At 41.6% G+C, this 23,871-nt stretch overlaps 1 protein-coding gene across 2 annotated transcripts in view; it reads right to left on the bottom strand.

The window, feature by feature from the left end:
• The window catches only part of JARID2 (jumonji and AT-rich interaction domain containing 2), a 265,758-nt gene that overhangs the window by 123,837 nt on the left and 118,050 nt on the right, over positions 1–23,871 (bottom strand). For both annotated transcript variants that reach the window (XM_077492225.1, XM_077492224.1), the window contains exon 3: positions 10,575–10,704. In XM_077492225.1, the coding sequence (XP_077348351.1) occupies positions 10,575–10,704 (130 nt within the window). The remainder of the gene's footprint in view (positions 1–10,574; positions 10,705–23,871) is intronic.

Below are 23,871 nucleotides of genomic sequence, written 5' to 3'. Positions count from 1 at the left end.
GTTAACTTTTAGTTTCTTTCATTTTAGAATAGAGATAGGACCCTATGCAACTTCAAGTAAAGGAATTACAAATAAGCAAGACCATCTGCAGAACCCAGCTTGCATTTCAGCCAACTTTCTATAAAAAACAGTGGAGCACATGCTGAAAAAGGAAGGCAGTAAGAACACAGAGCAGTCCAACAGATGTGTGGGGACAGGCTTGTCTTGAGAACATGTTTCCTCCACATGCATAGTGTACACAAAACAAGCTCTATATTCCTCACAAACTCACCTCTCACTGCCTGAACACGTGTGTTTTAATCACACATTTAAGGAAATGTAAAAACTTGCATGAAATGAACACCTCACTCATTACTGGGAGAAGGGGTTGCCACCTGGCCTAGTTGGTAATAATGGGACTTGCTGGGAATGGTTTTACTGGTTATCACAATTTTTTTTTCTAGAATAGGTAACAATGGTAATTTTTTCGTGCAAAAAGGTGTGAGGCTATTCTATTAATTGTAATTTTATAATAATGCTGTTCGCAGTGGAAGTATTGTGAGCAACAGAACAAGGCTCTATGAAATGAATGATTAAATAATGAATGTCTAGTATGCAGTGCCGGGGACAAGGTAATACAGGGCCCAGAGCAAAGATGCCAAACTGTGCACCCCCCTCCCCGTTCATGATGGGCGAACTTAGGGGATCCAGCAATCGCTTGCATTTCAAAATCACTGCGTAGCTCCTGATCTGTCAATCAAGTTTTTGCACCTGGAAATGTGAAGTGATGTTGTGGGACCTTCCTGCTGTGTTCTCTGCCTCCAGTGGTCTCCTTGTGCCAAAGCCAAAACAAAAAGGCAGAGTGCACAGGTTAGGGTCGATATGTCAGATCACCTAGCTTTTTAGTAGCTAATATGTTAGCTAAAAAGGATTTTGAAAATAACAGCTTTTGTGGTTCAAATACTGGGCACATGACTTTGCTATTTGGACTTTAGTTTTGTAAAAAAAAAAAAAAAAAAAATTGGTGATGGTAGATTCATACCGGGTATGGTAGGACTGTGCTGGACGGCTATTCTGGTGCAGTCCCACCACAAGACAAGGTAACATGCCTGGTCTCCTATCTGGCAGGTTCATACTACCGTGTGGGGGTGGTGTCCACTAAAAAAAAAAATACTGCATGCACTACTTTTTTTTCAGTGCAATGTGAGGCAATCTACTGCCTCGCATCATGCTGTGGCCAATATAACTTGATTAAATGTCATTGTGAGACATTTCAATAAAGTTTATTTTAAAAAAGTGAACAATGTAATGCACTGCAATTGGCACAGCTGAATCCCACCATACGCCAGATGCTGCATTCTAACAACCGCTGGTGTAAATGTACCCCGAGTCTAGGTTCACTCTGCTGCGGAATTGAAATTGTGTGAGTTCAGCTGAACTCGCACAATTTCATTCCCACGTTTCAGCCTGACTTCGGGAGCGGTTCAGAGACATCTGTGCGGGTTTCATGCACAGATGTCTATGGAAATCGCACCCAAAGTCACCAAAAGTAGAACAAAAACTACCTTTGGGAATCAGTGCAGTGCCTCAAAGTCGGTGTCGCACCGATTTGAATGGTGACATTGCCAGCAATAGCTGCCATATTGGCATGCGATTTGTCAAATCACATGCCAAATCACATCAATGTGAACATAGGCTAAAGGTCATACAAGTTATTTTATTTTTATGACGACATTTTTTTGTGTTGCTTTCTGTACAATCATGAATAGATTTGTTTTTGTTAGCAAATACATTTGTGGTTCTAATATCTAAGGCGAGTAGAGCGGTCACTCACAATTGTCTTCAACTTTCTACATTCATATGAATGACCCGGTTTACCCTCAAACCCATTCATACATAAACAATGGGTATGAAGGTATTCAAAGCCATTCATGGCCTTACAGGCTGCTGTTAGGTCAGGGCAGCACTGGGGACAGTGCTGACTGTTTCTATATACAGTCGCACTGACAGATTGGACTTTGCAAGGTTTGCTTAGAAGTCCCCTAACCTCAAATTTCTGCTGCCAGTGGGGGAGGTTGAGATGACAGAAGAAAGATGCAGGTAGAGGGCGAGTAAACAAACCCAGCAAAGCCCTGATCTGACTCAGCATTCCTGTGTTTGCAAGTCGGCAGCTATATGTATAGGAAATACAGGAGCACTGCGAGGAGTTGGAGGTGGAGAGAATTCTGCCCCCCTTCCTTTTAGCTCTCCTCCTCTCCTGGCCGGCTGTGCACTCTCTCCTTTCCTGCCAGTGCAGCGCTCCTGTGGGTCTGTGAGCACCACTTCTGGCTTATTAATACAGGAGCAATGCATTGGCAGGCAGGAAGAGGTAAAGAGAGAACACAGCCCCCACCTCTTCCTAGCTTTCTCCACGCCGCTCCCAGCGCTGGGCTGACAGCGAGGATACTGTCACTGCTCCTGTCAGCCGTGTAACAGAAGAAATTCAGCATAGGGCGTCCCCATCCCTGCAATAAACTATTGCCCCAGGGGCAGCTGCCCTTCCAACACATCCCTTGTCCTGGCCCTACTACTATATACTGCATAACATCCTCTTGAATGAAGCTTCGCTATGCAGAATGACCTCCTTAGCCATGCCATTGTCTCAAATATGTGACACAATAATTACACATGTGATACAATCAGCCATTTCCTCCAACGAGAAAGATGTCATATTTACCTCCACTTTGCTTAACAATATAGCTTTTTTTTTTTATGAATTTGTAGCAACAATACAGTAAAAATGTCGCAAATAACTACCTGAATTTTTCTCAAACATCAGTACTAACATTGAACATGTTGCACTTCATGTCCCATGATCCTTTGCTGCTGCTTAATTGGCTCCCTCTCCCTGCCAATAGGCACAGGGGAGGGAGCGGACAGATGCCTGCACAAGTGCTGTTTGCATTACTGAGTGAGAGTCAGCGAGGAAAAAGAGGGGGGAGGAATCCCCCGCAGGGACTGACAGGCGCACTCTTCCTCAGTGGAGAACCCGTGTAAGCCTGTGTCCATTGCGGGGGTGGCCATTGGGAGGTGTGGGGCCATGGATGAGAGAGCGGCCCCCGATACATATATTAGTCATAACAGGAATTCTCCCTGTTCTATTGTTCTTTTTTTTTTACATCTCCCCTGTATACTTATTTTTCTAGTGGCCCTAAATCTGAATCTGTTAAATGGAAATGTTGATTTGCTCCCTGTTTCTAAGCATCACACCTTACGGTTCTAAAGCTACCCACATACTGCCAGACAGAGGACAGTCACCCAAAACTTCCATTTTAGGCCTAAAGGAGGTTCTGGCCAGTCTTTCCATTTACATGGACATGTACATTCAGACATGTTAAAAATGATGGACCAGCTAGGCAGGAAGACTGTCGCTATATGTCTGTCAACTTTTACCTTTTCTCATCCTCATAAGCTATACAATGGATTCAAACATCACTTTTAACAATCTGACAATGTATGAATGAATACACAAGTGAAAATGTGCATAAAATATCTACCCCATCAATATCTGACTCTAAATATTTCAAGTGTCACATCAGGTTGGGGGTAGGGGGAATTCAAAAATGTTGCGTGAGCCACTAATGGCAGAGAACTTTGATGTCTCAGACCAATTTGCACAAGTGTGGGCTATCAAAGGTAACAGGATTGGAATAATTATGACCACAAACAGATCATCAGGTAGGGCACATAAGCACATCAATCACTGCGGTTTATTAGGGATTTTGTGTGTTAAGTTACATTCACGGATGATGCTAAAAAGGGTTAATCTGGACCAGTGGACTAAAGGATGACTGTAAGATTATGTATGATCATATGGGTATCCCTATTTCCCTATAAACTGTGTTAAATTGCCTGAATTATCAAAATTTGTCAATGGGAATAAGGAGGAGGCTCTAAAATCAAGAGGTTTTAAAAATACATATTTTTTTGGGCTACTCTCTACAATTAACCCCCCAAAAGGGTGAAACGCATCTTTGGAGTTCTCTACAGGTGGAGAACATGAGCTGAAGTCATTGTCTACTCATTTTATTCACATTCATGCAACAGGGGGCTGGGGTCTGTATGCAGATGGCCCCCATTTTGTTAAAGTCCACTAGAGCCTGACAAGCAGATACTGTCAGTCTTGCACCAGCCTGTTTTCTCTGTAGCTCAAGGCCCTTTATGTCATTGTGACTGAAACCAGGCAACGATTTCCACAGAAAGTAACACTTCTATACAACCATATCATAGGCTTTACTTTTTGGTCAGGAAAGCAATGAAAGGTCAGTTACTGCTCGATGACAGTTTTGAAAAGATTGATTTTATTAAATTGTATGCAATTAAGAATTTGGTAAGGTCAATAGACGTCGTCCTGGCAAAGCAGGTCCGCGCTGTAGCAGTCATTCGGCTATAGTGCGGATCTCAAACGGTAAAAAGAAAACAATGACCCAGCTGTCAAAATGACAGTTGAGAGTTGCTGTGTAAATACAGCAGCTGTAATAGCTGCAACTGTCAAAAACAAATGGTCTAACAGTTTCTAAATAGAGAGATACAAAGTGACGTTGTTACATTTGTACTTATTCTGTTTAGTTCATCTGCCAATCAAAGGTATGAACTTTCTAAATTCATAAAAAAGTCAGTTAAATATCAGTTAAATCTACTTTACAAATAAATGAAAAACATTTTTTTTTCTTTGTTCCTATGTAACCCCTTATTAAAGCGGGAGTCCGCCGGGACTCCGCGTTTTTTTTTTTTTTTTAAAAGCCAGCAGCTACAAATACTGCAGCTGCTGACTTTTAAAATCGTGACACTTACCTGTCCAGCACGCCCGCGATGTCGGCACCTGAAGCCGATCTCTAGATCGTCTGTCGTGTGCTGCCGCCGCCATCTTGGGTATGGGAATCAGGAAATGGAGCCTTTCGGCTTCATTTCCCGGTTCCCTACTGCGCATGCGCGAATCGCGCTGCGCAATAAGGACGGTCCCCGCTGCCTCTGGGATCTGTGTGTTTCCCAGCAGGCAGCGGGGCACTTGCGGAAAGGGGCGTAATCTACGCCCCTTTCCGCAGAGAGCTATCCCCGAAGTGGGTGCAGAATACCTGTACTGTACAGGTACCTGCACCCCCCTCCCCCCTGAAAGGTGCAAATTGTGGCGCCGGAGGGGGGGAGGGTTCCGATGAGCGGAAGGTCCACTTTAGGGTGGACCTCCGCTTTAACTCTTGATTCATCAGCACTTAACGTCTTCTTCCCCTTTTTCCCTTCACTATAAAGATTTTACCTCACTTAGGCTCCATGCACACTGGACGTTAAAATAACGTTATAAAAAAATGCCAGTAGCTTTGCAGTGATTCTTTCAACTTTTTTTTTTAAGTTTTTGCAACAGCGTTTAGTAGCATTTATATTTATCTTTTCAATGGAGTAAAAACGTTAAATGCTGGTGTGCCACATTTTTGAGCTTTTATCGACGTTTATTGTTTTTAAGCATTTTTTGTGGTCAGAAAAACAGCTCCTGAATGCGATTTTAAGGCGTTTAGACAACAGCAGCCCAAAAACTCCACTGCCGATAAGCATCCAAAAAAGGAAGGGAAGTTTATGAGCTGTTAAAAAAAAAAAAAAAACACCCAAGCTCCCCAAAACGGCAGTTTATGAGCTTCAGTGTGCATGGAGCCTGTCTTAGCCCTTGTACACACGGTCGGACATTCCGACAACAAAATCCGTTGGATTTTGTCCGAAACTGGTGTTGCATACACACGGTCGGACAAAGTTGTCGGAAAATCCGATCGTTCATAACACAATGACGTTTTTTAGTTACGACGGGAATACGTTCAGGCTCGTAGCCAATAACTTTGGTCTAGGAATTTGATCTGAGCATGCGTGGCACTTTGTCCGATTGGAATTCTCTACAAACGATCGGACAAAGTCCGATCGGATCATGTTGTCGGAAAATTTTTATATCCAGCTCTCAAGCTTTGTTGGTCGGACATTCCGATGGAAAAAGTCAGATGAAGCCCACATATGGTCGGATTTATCCGACAACGGGGTCCGATCGGACATTTTCCATCGGAATGTCCGACCCTGTGTACGAGGGCTAACAATGATGTGACGGAGCAGGTGGTGACGCAAACTCTTCATTGGGGCCTCAGGTAGCAAATAAACCCTTCCCCAGAGCATAAGTAAGTATTTTTAGTGTTTGGAGTGTTTCCTAGTATTTTGTTAGATGAAAACTTAAAGTACAACTATAATAAGATACAAGTCATGAAATATTAATATCACTTCAAAGCAGTAACCTAGAGATCCTGAACAATCTTCAGATACAGTATCTGCAGGGACCCTAAAACTCGGAATACTCGATTATCAACTATTATAAAAATCTCAACTTCCTCAAGCTGATGTTTGCATGGCCCTTTGTGCGTTTCCATATTTGCCTATCAACTGTGTGATGTTGCCTGAATTATCAAAATGCATCCATAGGAATTAGGAGGAGGCTCTAAAACTGGGGTCTCAAACTGGTGGCCCTCCAGCTGTTGCGAAACGACATGTCCCACGAGCCATCGCAAGGTGACAGTTATAAGCATTACTCCCACAGGCAGAGGCACAATAGGACTCGTAGTTTCGCAACAGCTGGAGGGCCACCAGTTTGAGACCCCTGCATCTAAAATCAAGCTGTTTTCCGAATACGGTATATGCTGTTTTTTTGGCTACACTCTACATTTAAGCCCCAAAAACAGGAGCTGAAGCCATCTTCTACTTATTTTATTCACATTCATGCAACAGAGGGTTGGAGTCTGTATGCAGACACAGCCATTTTGTTTTGTTTTGAACTACATGTGCGTTGTCACACTTTTACATACGTTTTCAATCAAAACTACAAGTGGCCATTTTAACACACATTAAACAGGCTAAATCCACATTTGTTGTAATCAGGATCCCTTCCAAGCAATGCCATGCAAGTGAAGTGTATGCATGCAGACCCATGGCTGGGTCTGCAGCACCGAGGCGGTTGTTGACGGTAAAACGCCACTAGTTTTAGTGACGCTTTACTGTCATTTCAGTGGTGCTATTCTGCCGCTAGCTGGGTGCTTTTAACCCCCCGCTAGCTGCCAGTGTAGTGCCACTGCCAAAGCTCTTTGCAGGCAGTAGTGCCCATTCATTTCAATGGGCAGGAGCGGTTTATACACTGCTCCTTCACGGCCCCAAAGATGCTGCTTGCAGGATGTTTTTTAACGTCCTGCCAGCGCATCGCCCCAGTGTGAAAGCACTCAGGCTTTCACACTGGGACTGCAGGGGAGGTGTTTTTTAGGCGTTTTAGAGGTGCTATTTTTACCCCACAAGCGCCTGAAAAACGCAAGCGTGAAAGGGGTCTAAAACGAAAAAAGGCGAAATAAAATAAATCATTTATTTAGAAAAAGGCAAAATTGAATGATACTCACTGCTTTAGCAAACTAAAATTAATTCAGCTAGGCCTTGTTCACACGGGTGGCCAAGGTAAAAACAGGCCTTTTTAAAAGATAGCATGCAGCTGCTCAAGGTTGTACACATGCCACAGCAAACATTTTAACCCCTCTGTGTTCAGCAAGGAGTCTTGCCACCAAACGTGACCCATTCAAGTAAACGGGGCCGTGCCAGAACCAGAAGTGAAACATTTATGGTTGTGGAGTGGTGTTTACATACAAAATACCCATTTAGCTTTCAAAAAAAATGTAAACATTTTTTTTTGTGTATTTGGGGAGTGACAGTACGCTTAGCAGCCGCTGCTCTACATCACTCTTAAAAGTGGTTCATCATAGATCGCTTTTCTGCGAGGGCTGCTGGCTGTGTAAATGAGCCCTTAGGATATACAGTACAGGAAAAATGGATTCTATATGAACCATAAACTTTGATTTCCCGATTGTATATCACTGCAGATTTTTCCGCCAATTGATAAAGATAATCATGATGACAGCTACAACAGACAAATGTAGAGCATAAGGATGCCCTTTGATCACTGTGATAAAATTGACTGTATATATTCATACAGAACTGTAGGCATTAATTGATGTCAGCCTCTAGTGAGCAAAGCATTACTAATTATACAGTTTGATGGGCATTTCTCGCAACAGGAGATATTCATTTCAAGCTCCTTAATTACTAGGAAGTATGCTTATCTAAACAAGTATTCACCACAGCTACTTTTCATACAGAAGAAATGCGTTTCCTGTTTAAACATTTAAATATATTAAAAGAAGAGTTATAGCGGAATTCCACCCACTTTTGAGAGGTGATCTTAAACGAAAGACCATCTCACCAACCCTCGTTTTTGGATATCAAATATATATATTTTTATTCTATTGTACCTTTTAATGAAGTACAGCCTGTACTTCCGATCCATCCGGTCCGCGGTGCAGGACATCATATCCATTTGTGCCTCGAGCCCCCCCCCCCGTCTTGTGGGACCTGTGTGTCTCAGAAGATAGCTGGCCATTCACAAAGAGCTGCGCGGCTTGCGCATGAGCAGTAGGAAATGGGCAGTGAAGCCACAAGGCTCAACGGACGCCTTACCTTAGTTAGAATGGCTGCGCTTGCACTCAATCCGATGGACGGATCGGCCTCAGGGGCAGTGTCCTTATTAAAAGTCAGCAGCCACCGTGTTTGTAGCTGCTGACTTAAAAAAAAAAAGATTTGCGGGTGGAACACTGCTTTAAGCAAGGTAAACACGGATCAAAATTTAGACGGTTTAGCAAGGGCAGACCAAAATTTTTGATCTGTGTGTGCCCTTCCTTGTGATTGGTTTCTTTCAAATGGACCTACTGGAAAACCTTTGCTGACCAGTGGCTGAATATAGTGTCAGATTATAGCTTAGTAAATGAGGGAGAGCTCTGTTGATTTTCATCATCTAATCATGTAAAAGCAAAAAAGATGTTTATTTTATTTTCCTTGCACCAGATTGGGTATTCCTTACTAAAGTGATGCTTTAGCACATCACATTTACTAAGGAAAATTAGTGCACTTGCAAAGTGCACAGTTTATTTGCCTTTAGTAAATCAACTCTATTATGTATGGTTCAAACACCACATAGGAAAACCCTTTTGAAATTCAGCTTCCCCATTTAGCAATACTTAATGGAATATTTTATTTGCTTTTCAAGAATAGGCCAGGTTGTTCTCTGCCCTTCCACTTAAGTCGGCCATACATGGATTAAAATTTGTTCAATTCAGTAGGGACCGGCCAAATTTTTAACCATGTATGGGCAGGGAGGTTGTGCAAAAGTCAATCTACCGTTTGACTTCTGTACAACCACCCTGTCGGATTTATGCTGCTCAAACAGCATTTCCAGCAATAGCATGGAGAGCTGATCAGTGTATTCTGAAGGCGGACAAATCTCCCCCCTGTCAGACTACAATAGCTCATACCTCATATATATATATACATGGTGGAGTTGGCTCCATTTTTTTCCGTTCGACCCGCTGGTTGAATTAAAAAAAAAAATCTCATCTAAGGGCTGTTTAATTATTATACAGGATTTATATAGCGCCAACAATTTGTGCAGTGCTTTATAACGTTAGGGCAAATAGTACAGTTACAATACAATTCAATACAGGAGGAATCATAGGGCCCTGCTCATTAGAACTTACAATCCAGGGAGGGTCAATTGATACAAAAGATAAAAACTGTGGGGGATGAGCTGATGAAAAAAAAAACTAAAGCTTTATCTCTTATACCTTCTGATAGACTTAAGCCACACACATGAGCAGAATGTCGGGAGACATTTGCTGGTACAAAAAAAATACCGGCCGACATTCTGCTTTTGTGTATGTTGGCCGGTCCAACAGAAGCTGGGCGTTCTGCCAGCCTCTGTCAGACATGCATGCTGGAAATCCAGCAACCGACTGACTCCCGATCAGCACTCTCAGCCAATGGCAGAGTGCACTGATCGGAGTGTTCTGGCGCGGGGGGGGGGGGGGGGCAACATCTCAGCAGCGGAGATCACTGGACTAACCTTGCCTGGTTAGTACAGAGGCTCTGAATGGAGGTGTAAAAAAAAAAAATGTCATGCAACCTGCAGCAAAAAAACAAAACAAAAAAACTGTAGTGTGCACCAGGCTTTAGTGTTGTTCCTTCCACAGCTCCCACTTGAGCTGTAACCTTCCTGCTCTGCTTGAGTTTAGGAGCAGATGGCTATCAAAGTCTATATCTAATCTAATGTGCTTTTTTCAGTGCTCAACTTTTTAGGTACTGTACTATAATTTAAAGTGATACTAAAGTCTTTTTTGCCTAAAAATAACAAATATGTTATACTTATCTGCTCTGTGCAGAGCAGCCCCAATCCTCCCCTTTTCAGGTCCTTCTATGGGTCTCCTGACCCCTCCCCCCGACGAATGCCCCCACAGAAAGCAGCTTGCTATGGGGGCACCCAAGCTGATTGGGTCTATTCAGATATGGAGCCTGGCTAGGTCCCGTCCCTCTCTCATCATTGGCTCACCGACTTTGATTGACAGCAGTGGGAGCCAAGGGCTCCCAGGAATGAGTGGAGTGCAGGGTAAAATTACGCCTTCTGTATGAATAAGATCAAAATAATAGAATTAAATATGTAAACTACCAACCTTTTCCTTACTGGACCATCTTCTGAATCTGAAGACGTTACACTATTAGTGAGTGAAGACCCTTGAGATGTGTCATCCTTTTCAGTTTCCGAAGACTGTCCCGATCCTTTAGACTGTCCATTAAGAAGACCTGGAGAAAAGAAAAATCTAAAATTAGAATAAAAAATATAAAATTAAGCTACTTACCAAGTAGTGTATGCTTTATAAAATTGCATGCCTTAAGTAAAGCTGCTCATAGGTGATACAGTTTTAGTCGTTCAATCAGTGGGTTGAATGGAAAAAATTGACTCGATTTAATGTGAATGGGGGAATCTTCGAACACTGCTGGTGAGTTGGAACAGCTTCTTAGATTTCCTAGAGATTTTCCAAGGCAAAGCAAGATCTCTTTGTTAAATTTCCCTTCTATCCATAGGTGTGCGCAGGTGTGCCAGGGCACACACTTATCCCTCTGTGCGCCAGGTCCAATGATTAGGCAGTACAGCGTGCCCTCCTGTACCAGGCCCTATTGATTCAAAAGGGGGGCCCGGGCATCTCCTGAGCTGGAGGACTGGCTGTATTGCCTTATTGCAGATACTCATCCTCTTGTTCCTCCCCCTGCAGGGCTTCCGGCTTCTCCTCCCCTCCCTCCCCCTGCGCTTCAGTTCTAGCATCTGCGCTGCCATCCTATCCTCAAGTTTCTTTCTCTTAAATGGAGGACATCAGGGGTCTGTGGAGAACCCTGATATTTCACCAAAGCCCCCAAAAAGGCCAGTTAAAAAAAATATTTAAAAAAATTAGGTGGTTTTCACTCAGCAATTTCTGTTATGGCTGCAAAGAATTACACTGCGGCTGCGACATGTGTACACCCCTAGCCACTGCCTCTGTTGCTCTGTGTTTGAGCTTCGGGGTGCACACCTATGCTTCTATCTCATCACTATCAGCAAGAATTTTCACCCCCTTGTACTTCCAGTGATGGTGCATTTACTCAAAATGAAGAATCAGGAGCAAAAACTCCATGTTAAAGATTGATGTGCAAGCAGAAGAAAGAATCAAAAGGCAGAATTTTTTTTTCCAGAAAAGTCAATAAAAAACTGCATCTGATTCTTGTCGGTTTTGTGGGGATTGATGCTTTAAAATCTGAGTGTGTGTGTGTGTTTTCAAAGAAGAGGCATGCTGGGGCTCAAAATAAAAAAAATAAACTCATAGACCATGACAAGAATATGTCCATTGTTTCCAGTGTGTAATGGCCAAATGCTGAATCTCACATGAATACAGATAAATTAACGTGTTTCCATCAGCAACCACCCAGATTACTTTATTAATCTACAGTAGGTTACAAAATGAAAGTAGGCTTATGGTTGGTCAATATGGACAAATCTTCCCATTTTCTTTCCTTTGCATCTTATACATAAGACTGTATTCTCAGTATGGATGTCTGTAATATGAACAAAACAGTACCATGTTCACCTTCAGTAATTTTTTTTTTTTTACTGTTGAACCACATAGAAAAGCAGTAGGGTAGCGTGGGGGCATAAAGCGAAACAAAAGATGTATAAATACTAGGGTTCCCTTAAAATAAAATAACAGCTGGACCCAATATCAACTGTGCTCCGGTACCTGTGGATATCCTCCACACATCCTCTATTATGCACATAGTGGTTTCCATCCAATCTGCTAGACAGAGAGGGCCTGCAAAATAGACAGGCCCAATTGGTCTGCTTGTGTGAAAGGGGCCTGAGGCCTTGTTCACACAGGGCATACACCATGTACACCCCTGCAAGGCCGTGTTTACTTGTGCAAGGATGCACAGGTGTTCCATGCTTCCCTGTGTAGGCAGTCCCACTGATGTCATTTGGAATGTAGCAACCGCGCGATCACAACCATTTTTTCCAATTTGACATCCATGTAAGTCTGCATGCAAGTCCCTGAGCTCACACTGTCTGTGTTCGGGGTCATGCACCCACAAGATTGTCAGAGTGGGAGCAGCGGCTATGCCTGTGCAGCCATTGCATCCAAATTACATAAAATGGGACTGCCTGTATGGGGATGCATGGAACACCTGTGCATCCCCGTGCAGTTAAACATGGCCCTCAAAGGGCATACACATTAGTATGCCACATGTGAACGATGATTTAGTATCAATTTTGCTGGAATTTTGTACATTTTGGCATGTATGTATCCACTAATAAATGATTTTAGTGCATCTTAATACAATTCCAACTTGATGAACATTTGCGCAACTATTGTGGGGTCTAAAAAAAAAAAAAAAATTGCACATTTTGTTTTTATTCTATAGGTCATGTTCTTTCAGAAAATATATGGCTTGAGGAATCTTTTATAAATTCTGAAAGCTGTAAGCCCTCATTCACATTAAACGCAACTCTAAAATCGTGCAACTTCATCTGAAATCACTTGATTTCAAAGCAGCATGTCAGTGTGACTCCAGGTGCTACTTGAAAGACATCCGTGTGGTTTCATGCACAGATGTCTATTGAAGTCGCACCCAAAAATTGCCAAAAGTAGCACAGGAACTACTTTTGCAAATTGCTGCGATGCAGCAATGTCGATGTTGCACTGATGGGGATGGTGCTATTGCTGGCAATAGGCTGCAACTTCAAATCACATGACAAATTGCTTCAATGAAAACGAGGGCTAAGGGAAAAATTGTAACCTCTAGATTTTTAGAGTACCGTATATACTCGAGTATAAGCCGAGATTTTCAGCCTCTTTTTTGAGGCTGAAAGTGCCCCCCTCGGCTTATACTCGAGTCATCGCTGTCTGCCCGCTCGATCAGCGTGTCGAGCAGACAGACAGCGGCCATTCTGATTCAAAAGCCGCGCCTCCGGCTCCCCCTTCGCCTGTGATAGGCGGAACACTGAATTTCCCAGCAGCCTGTGTTCCGCCTATCACGGACTTCGTATCATCCTCGTACTACGGACGAGGATGATACGATGTACGTGATAGGCGGAACACAGGCTGCTGGGAAATTCAGTGTTCCGCCTATCACAGGCGAAGGCGGCGGCGCAGCTTTTGAATTTTACAATGGCCGCCGACGAACGAAGAGGGCACGGGACGGAGGCAAGGCACAGGACGGCACGGCACGGGACGGGACGGGACGGGACCGGAGGCAAGGCACGGCGGCGAGGCACGGCGGCGAGGCACGGAGGCAAGGAGGCTCGGCACGGGACGGAGGCTCGGGACAAAGGCTCAGGACACAGGTAGGCTGGACACACACACACACACACACACACACACACACACGGATACACACACACACAGGGATGGATGGATGGATGGAGACACACACACACAGGGATGGATGGACGGACACACAGGGATGGACGGACACACAGGGATGGACGGACACACACACAGGGATGGACAGGCATGTCTTACCCTCGGCTTATACACGAGTCAATAAGTTTGCCAGTTTTTTTGGGGGTAAATTGGGGGCCTCGGCTTATATTCGGGTCGGCCTATACTCGAGTATATACGGTAAATTGTTTTTAGTTACCGTTTTGCACACCTTCAGCACACCTTCAGCTTTAACCATTTTACAAAAAGGTGCAATTTAAAATGTATAAATATATGTCAACTCAATACAGTTTTAACTTTTATATTTAGTAGGAGTTTAGCAGACATTTTCATAATGTTTTGCCCTGTATGAATCCACGAATAATGATTTTAGTGTATTTTTAGCGCAAATATTGATTTGATAAACATTTGCGCAAATATTGCAGGGCTTTAAAAATCAGTAGCACCTTCTTTTTATTCTACTGGCGATGTGTTTTCAAAAAATATACGGTTTGGGGGGTCATTTACAAACTCTGAAAGCTGTGAGTGAAATGTTAAAACTTTTTTGAGAAATGTTTGCGTACGTCCAATTTTCACCATTTCTCCAAAAGGAACAATTTAAAATTTACAAAATTTTTTTTTTTTATTAACCGCATCCCGACCGGCGCACGACGATGCAAGTCAGCAGAATGGCATGGACAGGCAAATTGGCGTACAAGCATGTCCATTTAAAATTGCCGTTTCCGGCAGTGCACGCGTGGTGGTCGGGACCCCCGTGAGTCTGGTCACGGGTCCCGCGGACTCAATCGCCGTGGGGATACCCGCGATTGTCTCATGGGGAAGCTGAACGGGGAGATAAGGAAGTAAACAGCATCTCCCCGTTCTGCCTAGCAACAAGTGACACTGATCTCTGCTCCCTGTGATTGAAGCAGAGATCAGTGTTCACCAACACACAGCCACGCCCCCCACAGTTAGTAACACGCCCCTAGGACACACTTAACCCTTCACTGCCACCCCCTGGTTAACCCCTTCACTACCAGTGTCATTTACACAGGAATCAGTGCATTTGTATAGCACTGATTGCTGTGTAAATGACAACGGTCCCAAAAATGTGTCCAAAATGTCCGATGTGTCCACCATAATGTCGCAGTCACAATAAAAATTGCTGATCACCGCCATTGCTAGTAAAAAAATAAAATTATTAATAAAAATGCCATAAAACTATCCCCTATTTTGTAAATGCTATAAATTTTGCGCAAACCAATCAATCATCGCTTATTGCGATTGTTTTTTACCAAAAATATGTAGAAGAATATGTATTGGCCTAAACTGAGGAAAATAAATGTTTTTTTTATATATTTTTGGGGGATATTTATTATAGCAAAAAGTAAAAAAAGAAAGAAAGCTCTATTTGTAGGAAAAAGGGACATCAATTTTGTTTGGGAGCCACGTCGTATGACTGCACAATTGTCAGTTAAATCGACGCATTGTCGAATCGCAAAAAGTGGTCTGGTCTTAAGCCAGCAAAATGGTCCGGTCTGAAAGTGGTTAACACAATATAGGTTTAGCTTTTATATTTAGAAAGAATTTAGCAAGACTTTTGTAAAATTTACTGCTTGTATCTGGTAATAGTGATTTATGTGCATTTTTAGCAAAAATATAGATTGGGTAAACAGCTGCGCAAATATCGCAAGGCCTTAAAAATCAGTAGCATCAATGTGGCATACAGACTTACATTGCATAGTCTTATTGGTAAGTCTATAGGCCACATTGTTATTGCTACTTCCATGTTTTGTTTGTGCTCAAGAAAATCAATAAAGAATACATTAAAAAATAAAATCAGTAGCATCTTCCTTTTATTCTACTAGTCCTATGCTTTCAGAAGATGTATAGTTTAGGGGGTATTTTACAAACTCTGAAAAGCTGTAAGTGAGAAATGAAAACCTCCAGATTTTGAGAAATGTGGTTATTTATAGTTTTGTGTACAGTCAGTTTTCACCATTTCGCAAAAAAAGAGCAATTTAAAATTTATAAATATTTATTTACTAACTCAATACAGGTTAAGCTTTTATATTTAGCATGAATTTTTCTAAATGTGCTGCGTTTGTGTATCTGCTAATAACGATTTTAGTGTATTTGTAGTGAAAATAATGCTTTGGTAAACATTTGCGCAAATGTCGCAGGGCCTAAAAAATCAGTGGCACCTTCTTTTTATTCTACAGGTCATGTGCTTTTAGTTTGGGGGCCTTTAATAAACTCTGAAAGCTGCAAGTGAAAAATGAAATCCTCCAGAATTTTAGATACATTTGGATATTTACATTTTTGCGTATGTTGGATTTTTATCATTTTGCAAAAAGGTGCAATTTAAAATTTACAAATATTTGTTTTTTTTTTATCAACTCCATACAGGTTAGCGTTTATATTTAGTAGGAATTTTGTAAAAAAATTTGCTGTGTTCATCTGCTAATAATGATTTTAGTGTATTTTTAGCGAAAATATAGGTTTTGTTAAACATTTGTGCAAATATCATTTTGCTCTAAAAATAAGTAGCCCCTTAATTCTAGTCTACTGGTCATGCGATTTAAAAAAAAAAACATACGGTTGGGGGGGGGGGGGGTGTCTTTTACAAACTCTGAAAGCTGTAAGAGAAAAATAGAAAAGCAATGGAAAAATTGCATAAATGGTCCGGCCAGCTGAGTTTAAAAGACAGACACACCAGGAGCCCCAAAACAGGCAGAAATCTGTTTTGTGCAAACAGTCCTAAAGTGAGCTAAACTTAACGATTTAATGGTTTTCTAAAATACTTACATTTAAGGCATGCAGTCAATAACTGTCACAGTTGCCAGTGTTCTTAGTTAGGTTTGAATTGAACTATCAAGCCACCCAATGGTTGGTACCATAACCGATCACATTTGTAGCACCATGGCAAATATGGGTCAAATAGAGGCTAAGATGACAGCTTCCTTGGCTGTAAAAGATAGGAGGGCCTGCTATAAAAATGTACCAAGTTCAAAGTAAAATAGGATATACTGTATATGATTTTGTCTGTCATTCGCATTAACACATCAGTTTTTTTTATTTTTTTCTGAATCCCTAAATCTATCCCATAGTTTGTAGATGCTTTTTACTTTTGTGCAAACCAAGCAATATATATAGCAGAATACATATTGGCCTAAACTGATGAAGAAATTAGATTTTTTACATTTTGTTTATGGGGAATGTTTTATACCAGAAAGAAATGTTTTTTTATTCGAAATTGTCGGCCTTATTTGTTTATAGCGCAAAAATTAAACAGCAGAGGTGAGCAAATACCACCAATAGAAAGCTCTATTTGTGGGGGGGGGACATTTAATTTGGGTACAGAGTCACACGACCACGCAATTGTCAGTTAAAGCAAAGCAGGGCCATATCACAAAAAATTGCCTGGTCAGGAAGTGGGTAAAACCTTCCGGAGCTGAAGTGGTTAAATACAGTCCAAGAGTGAGCATAGCCACCCTTAGACAGGAAGTGTGCTACTGGCTTGATTACCAGGTTAAAAATAAAGAAATAAAAAAGGAAAACCACTTGACATTTGGGGAAATTTTGACATTTTCTCACATACATGTTAAGCCAGTCATACATAGATCGAAATTTGGCTTGCTCAGCAGGTACTGGCCGAATTTTGATCCATTTATGGGCAAGCTGCTTGTACACAAATCGATGTATTGATCGACTTGTGTACAACCAGCCTGTCAAGTTTCTCCCAAACAATCAGTGACGTTGCAGGCTCCCCACTGCCTGAATACAATATCACAGCAGGAGGGATTCCCACATCCACTTTTTTTTTTCATTTAACAGACTGGTTAAATAAATAAAAAATATATATGGACTGCCTTAAAATCAGATAGGCCAGGGGACAGGGTCTCTTTAAAGAAACCAATGAACCATTCTCACTAGCTCTCAACTTGCAGAAACGCTCTCACTTGAATAGTGCAAAATAAGCATTTTCTTGTGGACAATTCAGTTGAACAGACTGGTCTCAATGGGGATCAAATACCCTTCTCCGTTTTCAATATGAGTTTATCTCAGCTAGTGGCTATGAAGTGTGCAGTGTTGCAATACAACAGTGGTCTATGGAATGCAAAACATGACTGCAGAACTGGGATATCAAAAATGATATATGGCAAGGCTGCATGCAGCTAGAAGAACCCTGGCACTGAGACACAGAAAGGGGAAAATTGGCTCTTTAATGAAACCATTTAAAGAGGCTTTTTATAGACTGTGCAACTTTATACACCTATGAAACAGAGATAATAATTCCTCTAGGCATGACTGGTCCCCTTTGTTAAACCACCTAATGGTATTTATGTAACACTAATATTAAAGATTCCTGAACACTATGCAAACATTATTGAAAAGGTTATTTGGCAGAAAGATTCTAATTTTAACTGCTGTCATCGAGTCTACAAAAATGAATTTAGTATTCACAGAAGAGTTGTTAGGGCCTTTATTACCAGCAATATTTTATAAGAAGATTGTAGATCAGAACATTAACCAAAAGTAAGTCATTTGAAAGCTCAGCACACCAACCCCAGTTGCTCAAGTACTGAATTCAAACATCAATGAAATATTAAAGCGTTTAACCACCCAAAAAAAAAAAAAAAATAATAATATGTAGATTCTGGTCCCTTAAAGCAAATTACACAGCACAGTGCTTGGTTAATCTAAACTGTAAAAAAAAAAAAAAAAAAAAAAAACCCTAAACTTACCACTTCCTGTATGCCCTCTCAACAGACCACGATAACCAGGGCTGCTCTGTGTCCTGATCACCTTGGTCAAACTGATTCCCCTCTGTGATAGGCTGCCCTGCCCTGCTCCGCTCTCCTCCCTTCTTCCTGCCTATCATTCCCCTCTGTGTCTCCAGCCTCACCCCCAACCGCCGCTATTCCTGTAAAATAAATTAGCAAAATTGTCACTGTCAGCCTGACTCTTTGAGAGTGTGGGTTAGCACACCATGGCATTTGTTTTAAAAAATGAGAGCTGTAAATTGCTTCTGCACAGGAGACGACTGGCCATGTGATCTCCCTGGCTGACATCAGAGGGAGATTGCGGCTCCTCCCTCAGAAGCAAAGTATCGGAGCAGGAAAGCATCCGCGAGTGATGTGACCGGCCTGAAGACAGCTGATATTTGATATTTATAGTGCTCGTTTTTAAAACGAATGACAGTGTGCTATGCCAGCCTCTAATAGAGGGGATGGCATAGACTTGTATAGATGGGTTAACAAACCCTTTAACTACTAGAAATAATTTAACAAAGCAGATCAACAAAATCAGCACAAGTACTTAAAAAAAATAATATAAAATATTACCAGATTAAACAAACACTATATTACAGTGACTATAACGAATATCACATTGATACTTGCATGGTATCACTGTGGCAAGAATAGGTATTCAACCTTCATACACAAGAGGCAAATGACAGTTTTACTGGCATAAAATTGTATTTTTAAAGCACATGTTCCTACATTCATGGAATTAATCTTAGACTATAGTACTCTGCAACTCTTGTATACCCAACAGAATGCCTCCCTCTGTTTGATAAAGGAACTGAGACAAGCTACCTGACTAAGGACTAGCGGAGTTTAGAGTAATGTTCCTCTTGGTGTCTTCCATACCCAAGTTAAATCACTGCACTCTAGCACAAATATGACTACTAATAAGGAACTTATGTTTTCCCAATATTGCCCTTCAAATTACTGTAGGGTCAAACTATGCCAATTCCAGCTCATGCTAGAAAACTGTTAGATGAACGGCTCACCTTTACAAGCCCTTGGCCATCCTGAATGCATAGGTTTTAAGATCTAGAATTCTGTCATACCATATTTGAAGTACAAAATGATCTTGCAATATATAACTATACACTTGAAGCTGTATACAATAATAAGCAAATGCTACCTCGATCCTTTCTAGAGGTTCCTTTCCACCCTGAAAACGCTAAGATTAAAAGGCGAAGCATATGCCACAGCAAAAACATACAAGTTCTTTCCACTTCTTTACAAGGCCTGCCTGGGGCAAATGCAGTGTTCATCATCTTCAGTTCTCTGAAATTCACTAAAATTACTGGGCCTGGTGAGCAGATATGTCTGTGACAACAGACAAAAATGGCATGGTTCCTGTCTCTAGTGTGCCAAAGTAAATTAAAACGTTGTGTTTGTTTTTCTTTGTATGTTAAGTTCTTACTAAGGGAACACGGTCATCAGGTAAAACTTTCAGGCTGCTGACAAACAATGCCTAGAATTACTCTTACAGATGCCGATCTTGCTAAAGCAATTGACTATGACTTTTGTCATTAATAACCCAGTGGTTTTCTTCAACCTACAGGGATCGATATTTTTTTTTGTTGATCTGATGCTTTCCAGGGTAGTGGAGATATCTGGGATCGTAATGACATTTCATGTAATAAGAATAAAAGGGATATAAAAAAAAAAAAAATCTAAGGAACATTTTTAGAGTGCCCCCCCTTCCCTCATGCTCACATATAGGTTGCGGCTGCATATGTAAATGGCTTTTGCACCACACATGGTGAGTTATCACCATGAATGGTATAGCAAGAGCAATAACTCTAGCGCTAGACCTCTTCTGCAAGTCTAAACTGATAATCTGTAAAAAAAAAGTTTGGAAACATTCCACAAGTGTGTACAAATTTAAAGCGTGACATGTTAGTATTCATTTACTTAGCTTAACATTTTTTAGAATTTACAAAAAAATAAATTGGGTTATATATTGTGTTTTTTTGCATTAGAATCCATAAAAGTATGTTTTTTCCAGAAACATTGGGTTTGAAAAATTGCTGCGCAAATAAAAACAAGTGAAATTTTATTCTCTAGGGTTAAATACAATAGATATATATATATATATATATATACACACACACACACACATCTCTCTATCTCTATATATCTCTATCTATATATAAAGTTTGGGGGTTCTGAGTAATTCTCTAGCACAAAAATTATGATTTTTACACGTAGGAGAGACATGCCAGCATTTGCCCAGTAAGGAAGTGGTTAAAATAATTAAAAAAAAATTTGCAGCCTGAAATGGAGACAGACCCAGTGTGTGTTTTATACAGCTGCGTTTTATACAGCTGCATTTACCTTATAACATCCAGGTGTAAGACATAACACCAACACATCAGAAAATAAATAAAAAATTCAAATACAGAATCACAGAGTTGAAAAACGGATCACCACCTTGGGTCAGTATTTTGTTGAACCACCTTATGCTATAGTCTGTTGAGATATGTCTCTACTTTCTAGACACATCTAGACTTCGCAATATTTACCCACTCTTCTTTGTAGAACTGCTCAAGTTCAGGTAAATTTGATGGTGACTGTTTGTGGACTGCAGTCTTCAAGTCATTCCACAGATTTTCAATGGAGTTTAAGTCTGGGCTCTGACTAGGCCATGCAAGGACATTCACCTTTTTCTCCTCCAACCACTGTGTGGTAATTTTTTCTGCGTGCTTTGGATCATTGTCATGTTGGAAGGTAAACTTTCTTCCCATTGACAACTTTCTGGCAGACAGCAGCCGATTTTCCTCAAGAATTGGATGGCATTTTGCCCCATCCACTTTTCCTTCTATCCTGACAAGTGCTCCAGTCCCTGGTGCAGAGAAACACCCCCATAACAAGATATTACCACCTCCATGCTTTACTGTAGGAATGGTGAGCTGTATTGGATTTTCACCAGACAAATACAAATAATTACATTTTAATCTCATATTTGTGATATTGTTGTCAAATGCAAACAACAACCACTCTTTGTTATAAATTCCTGCAACTGCTTCAAAGTCGCTGTAGGCCTCTTGGTAGCCTCTCTGACCAATTTCCTCCTGGCCCTTTCATCCAATTTGAAGCAACGTCCTTATCTGGGGAAGGTCTTTGTTGTATCAGATACCTTCCACTTCTTAATATTAGACTGCACTGTGCTCCTAGGCATTGATCAAGCCTTTGACATTTTTGTGTATTCTTCTCCAGGCTTGTGTCTGTCCACAACCTTATCCTGGAGATCTTTTGATGGGGACATCAAAATTGCTTCCTACTGCTTACTTGTCAAACTGGAAGTAGTGTTTTCTAAAGATCGGTGGGAGTGCAGCCATGCATGCAAGTTCAATGTATATATGTGCTCTGTGTACACGATGCTGCGTGTGCCGTTTCCTCTAGTACTGAAATGTACATGTGCTCCAAGCAACTAATTGGTCTGATCGGTCATATACCCTATATTACCAAAAATATTGGGGCGCCTGCCTTTACACGCACATGAACTTTAATGGCATCCCAGTCTTAGTCCTGAGGGTTCCATATTGAGTTGGCCCACCCTTTGCAGCTATAACTGGCTTCTCTTCTGGGAAGGCTGTCCACAGGGTTTAGTGTCTACTGGAACATTTGACCATACTTCCAGAATCGCATTTGTGAATTCAGGCACTGATATTGGATGAGAAGGCCTGGCACGCAGTCTCCGCTCCTAATTCATCCCAAAGGCATTCTATTAAATTGAGGTCAGGACTCTGCGCAGGCCAGTCAAGTTTCTACACCCCAAATGCTCAGCCATGTCTTTACAGACCTTGTTTGTGCACTGGTGCGTATTAATGTTGGGACAGGAAGGGGTCCCAAACTGTTTCCACAAAGTTGGGAGCATGAAATTGTCGAAAATGTCTTGGTATGCTGACACTTGGCTGGGTTCACACTGAAAAAAGGATGCAGCTCACAGCAGGGGTCTGGTGCGTCCCTGTTCTCCATTTCAGGGATGAATCAGGCACAAATTTTTCCTTGAATTCAGAGCTGAAACAGAGCCAAAGATGCACATGACCCCTGTGCAATATGCTCCGCAGCTACCCCGGAGATGTGTGAACCTTCTCAAATGAGAGCCATTCACAGTCTCCTGTCATGTGAATTGAATGCAGGAAACCCGCATCCAATTCACATAGGTGTGAACCCAGTCTAAGAGTTCCCTTTGCTTGCCACGCCCAACACCTGAAAAACAATTCCCCCCTCCACCAAATGATTTGGACCAGTGCATAAAGCAAGGTCCATAAAGACATGGATGAGCAAGTTTGGGGTGGATGGACTTGACTGGCCTGCACAGTCCTGACCTCAACCCAATAGAACACCTTTGGGATGAATTTGAGCGGAGACTGCGAGCTAGGGCTTCTCGTCTACATCAGAGCTTTACCTCACAAATGCGCTTCTGAAAGAATGGTCAAACATTCCCATAGGCATACTCCTAAACCTTGTGGACAGCCTTCCCAGAAGAGTTGAAGATCTTATAGCTGCAAATGGTGGGCTAACTCAATATTGAACCCTACGCACTAAGACTGGGATGCTGTCCTAGTGGAAAGCGAGAGGTATCTGTTGTAAGCCCTAAAGGAATTGCCAGTATTCCAGCAGTTTTGGAAGATTATCTCATGTAATGCTGTGTGGTCGTCTGAGTGACGGCGGATGAGTGAAAGGCACCCACTGTATATATTAAATACAGAGACAGACCCAAGGTCAGTGTAAGAGGCTGGCAGGGATCTGGAAAAAAAATCTACAGCTGAAGCTGGGAAGAGGAATCAGTGTTTAAAAGGAGTGGCGGTGATAGTGAAAAAGATGCTTGGGGGTCTGCAAGAGGAGCAAACAGAGAGAAAATGAAGAAGGGCGAGGAAGCCTTGCAAACTCATAAATGCAATGCACAGCAAAGGCCAAATAAAGTCAGGCAGCAGCTAATTTAGAAAAATATGCACATACACCAGTTAAAAAGCAACCAAACATCCTCACAAGCTAAAAAGGAAAAGCCAGGGACAGCAAAAGATTGACATAGGAGCAGAAGCAGCAACAACAATGGAAAATCCAATGCTGCCCTTGGAAGAAAGCACTGGGGGAGGGGAAGAACCCTCATTAAAAGGAAGTATTGCAGCTAGTGAATTTTTGTAAATCTTCTCTATTTGAAATGACTGAGCAACTTAAAGGGATAAGGTAAGAGATAAATTTTTTAAGACATG

Source organism: Lithobates pipiens, unplaced genomic scaffold (genome assembly GCF_037356315.1).
Source record: "Lithobates pipiens isolate NorthernLeopardFrog02 unplaced genomic scaffold, aLitPip1_a1.2 Scaffold_19, whole genome shotgun sequence".
NCBI lineage: Eukaryota > Metazoa > Chordata > Amphibia > Anura > Ranidae > Lithobates > Lithobates pipiens.
This window is presented reverse-complemented; position numbering and strand designations above follow the sequence as displayed.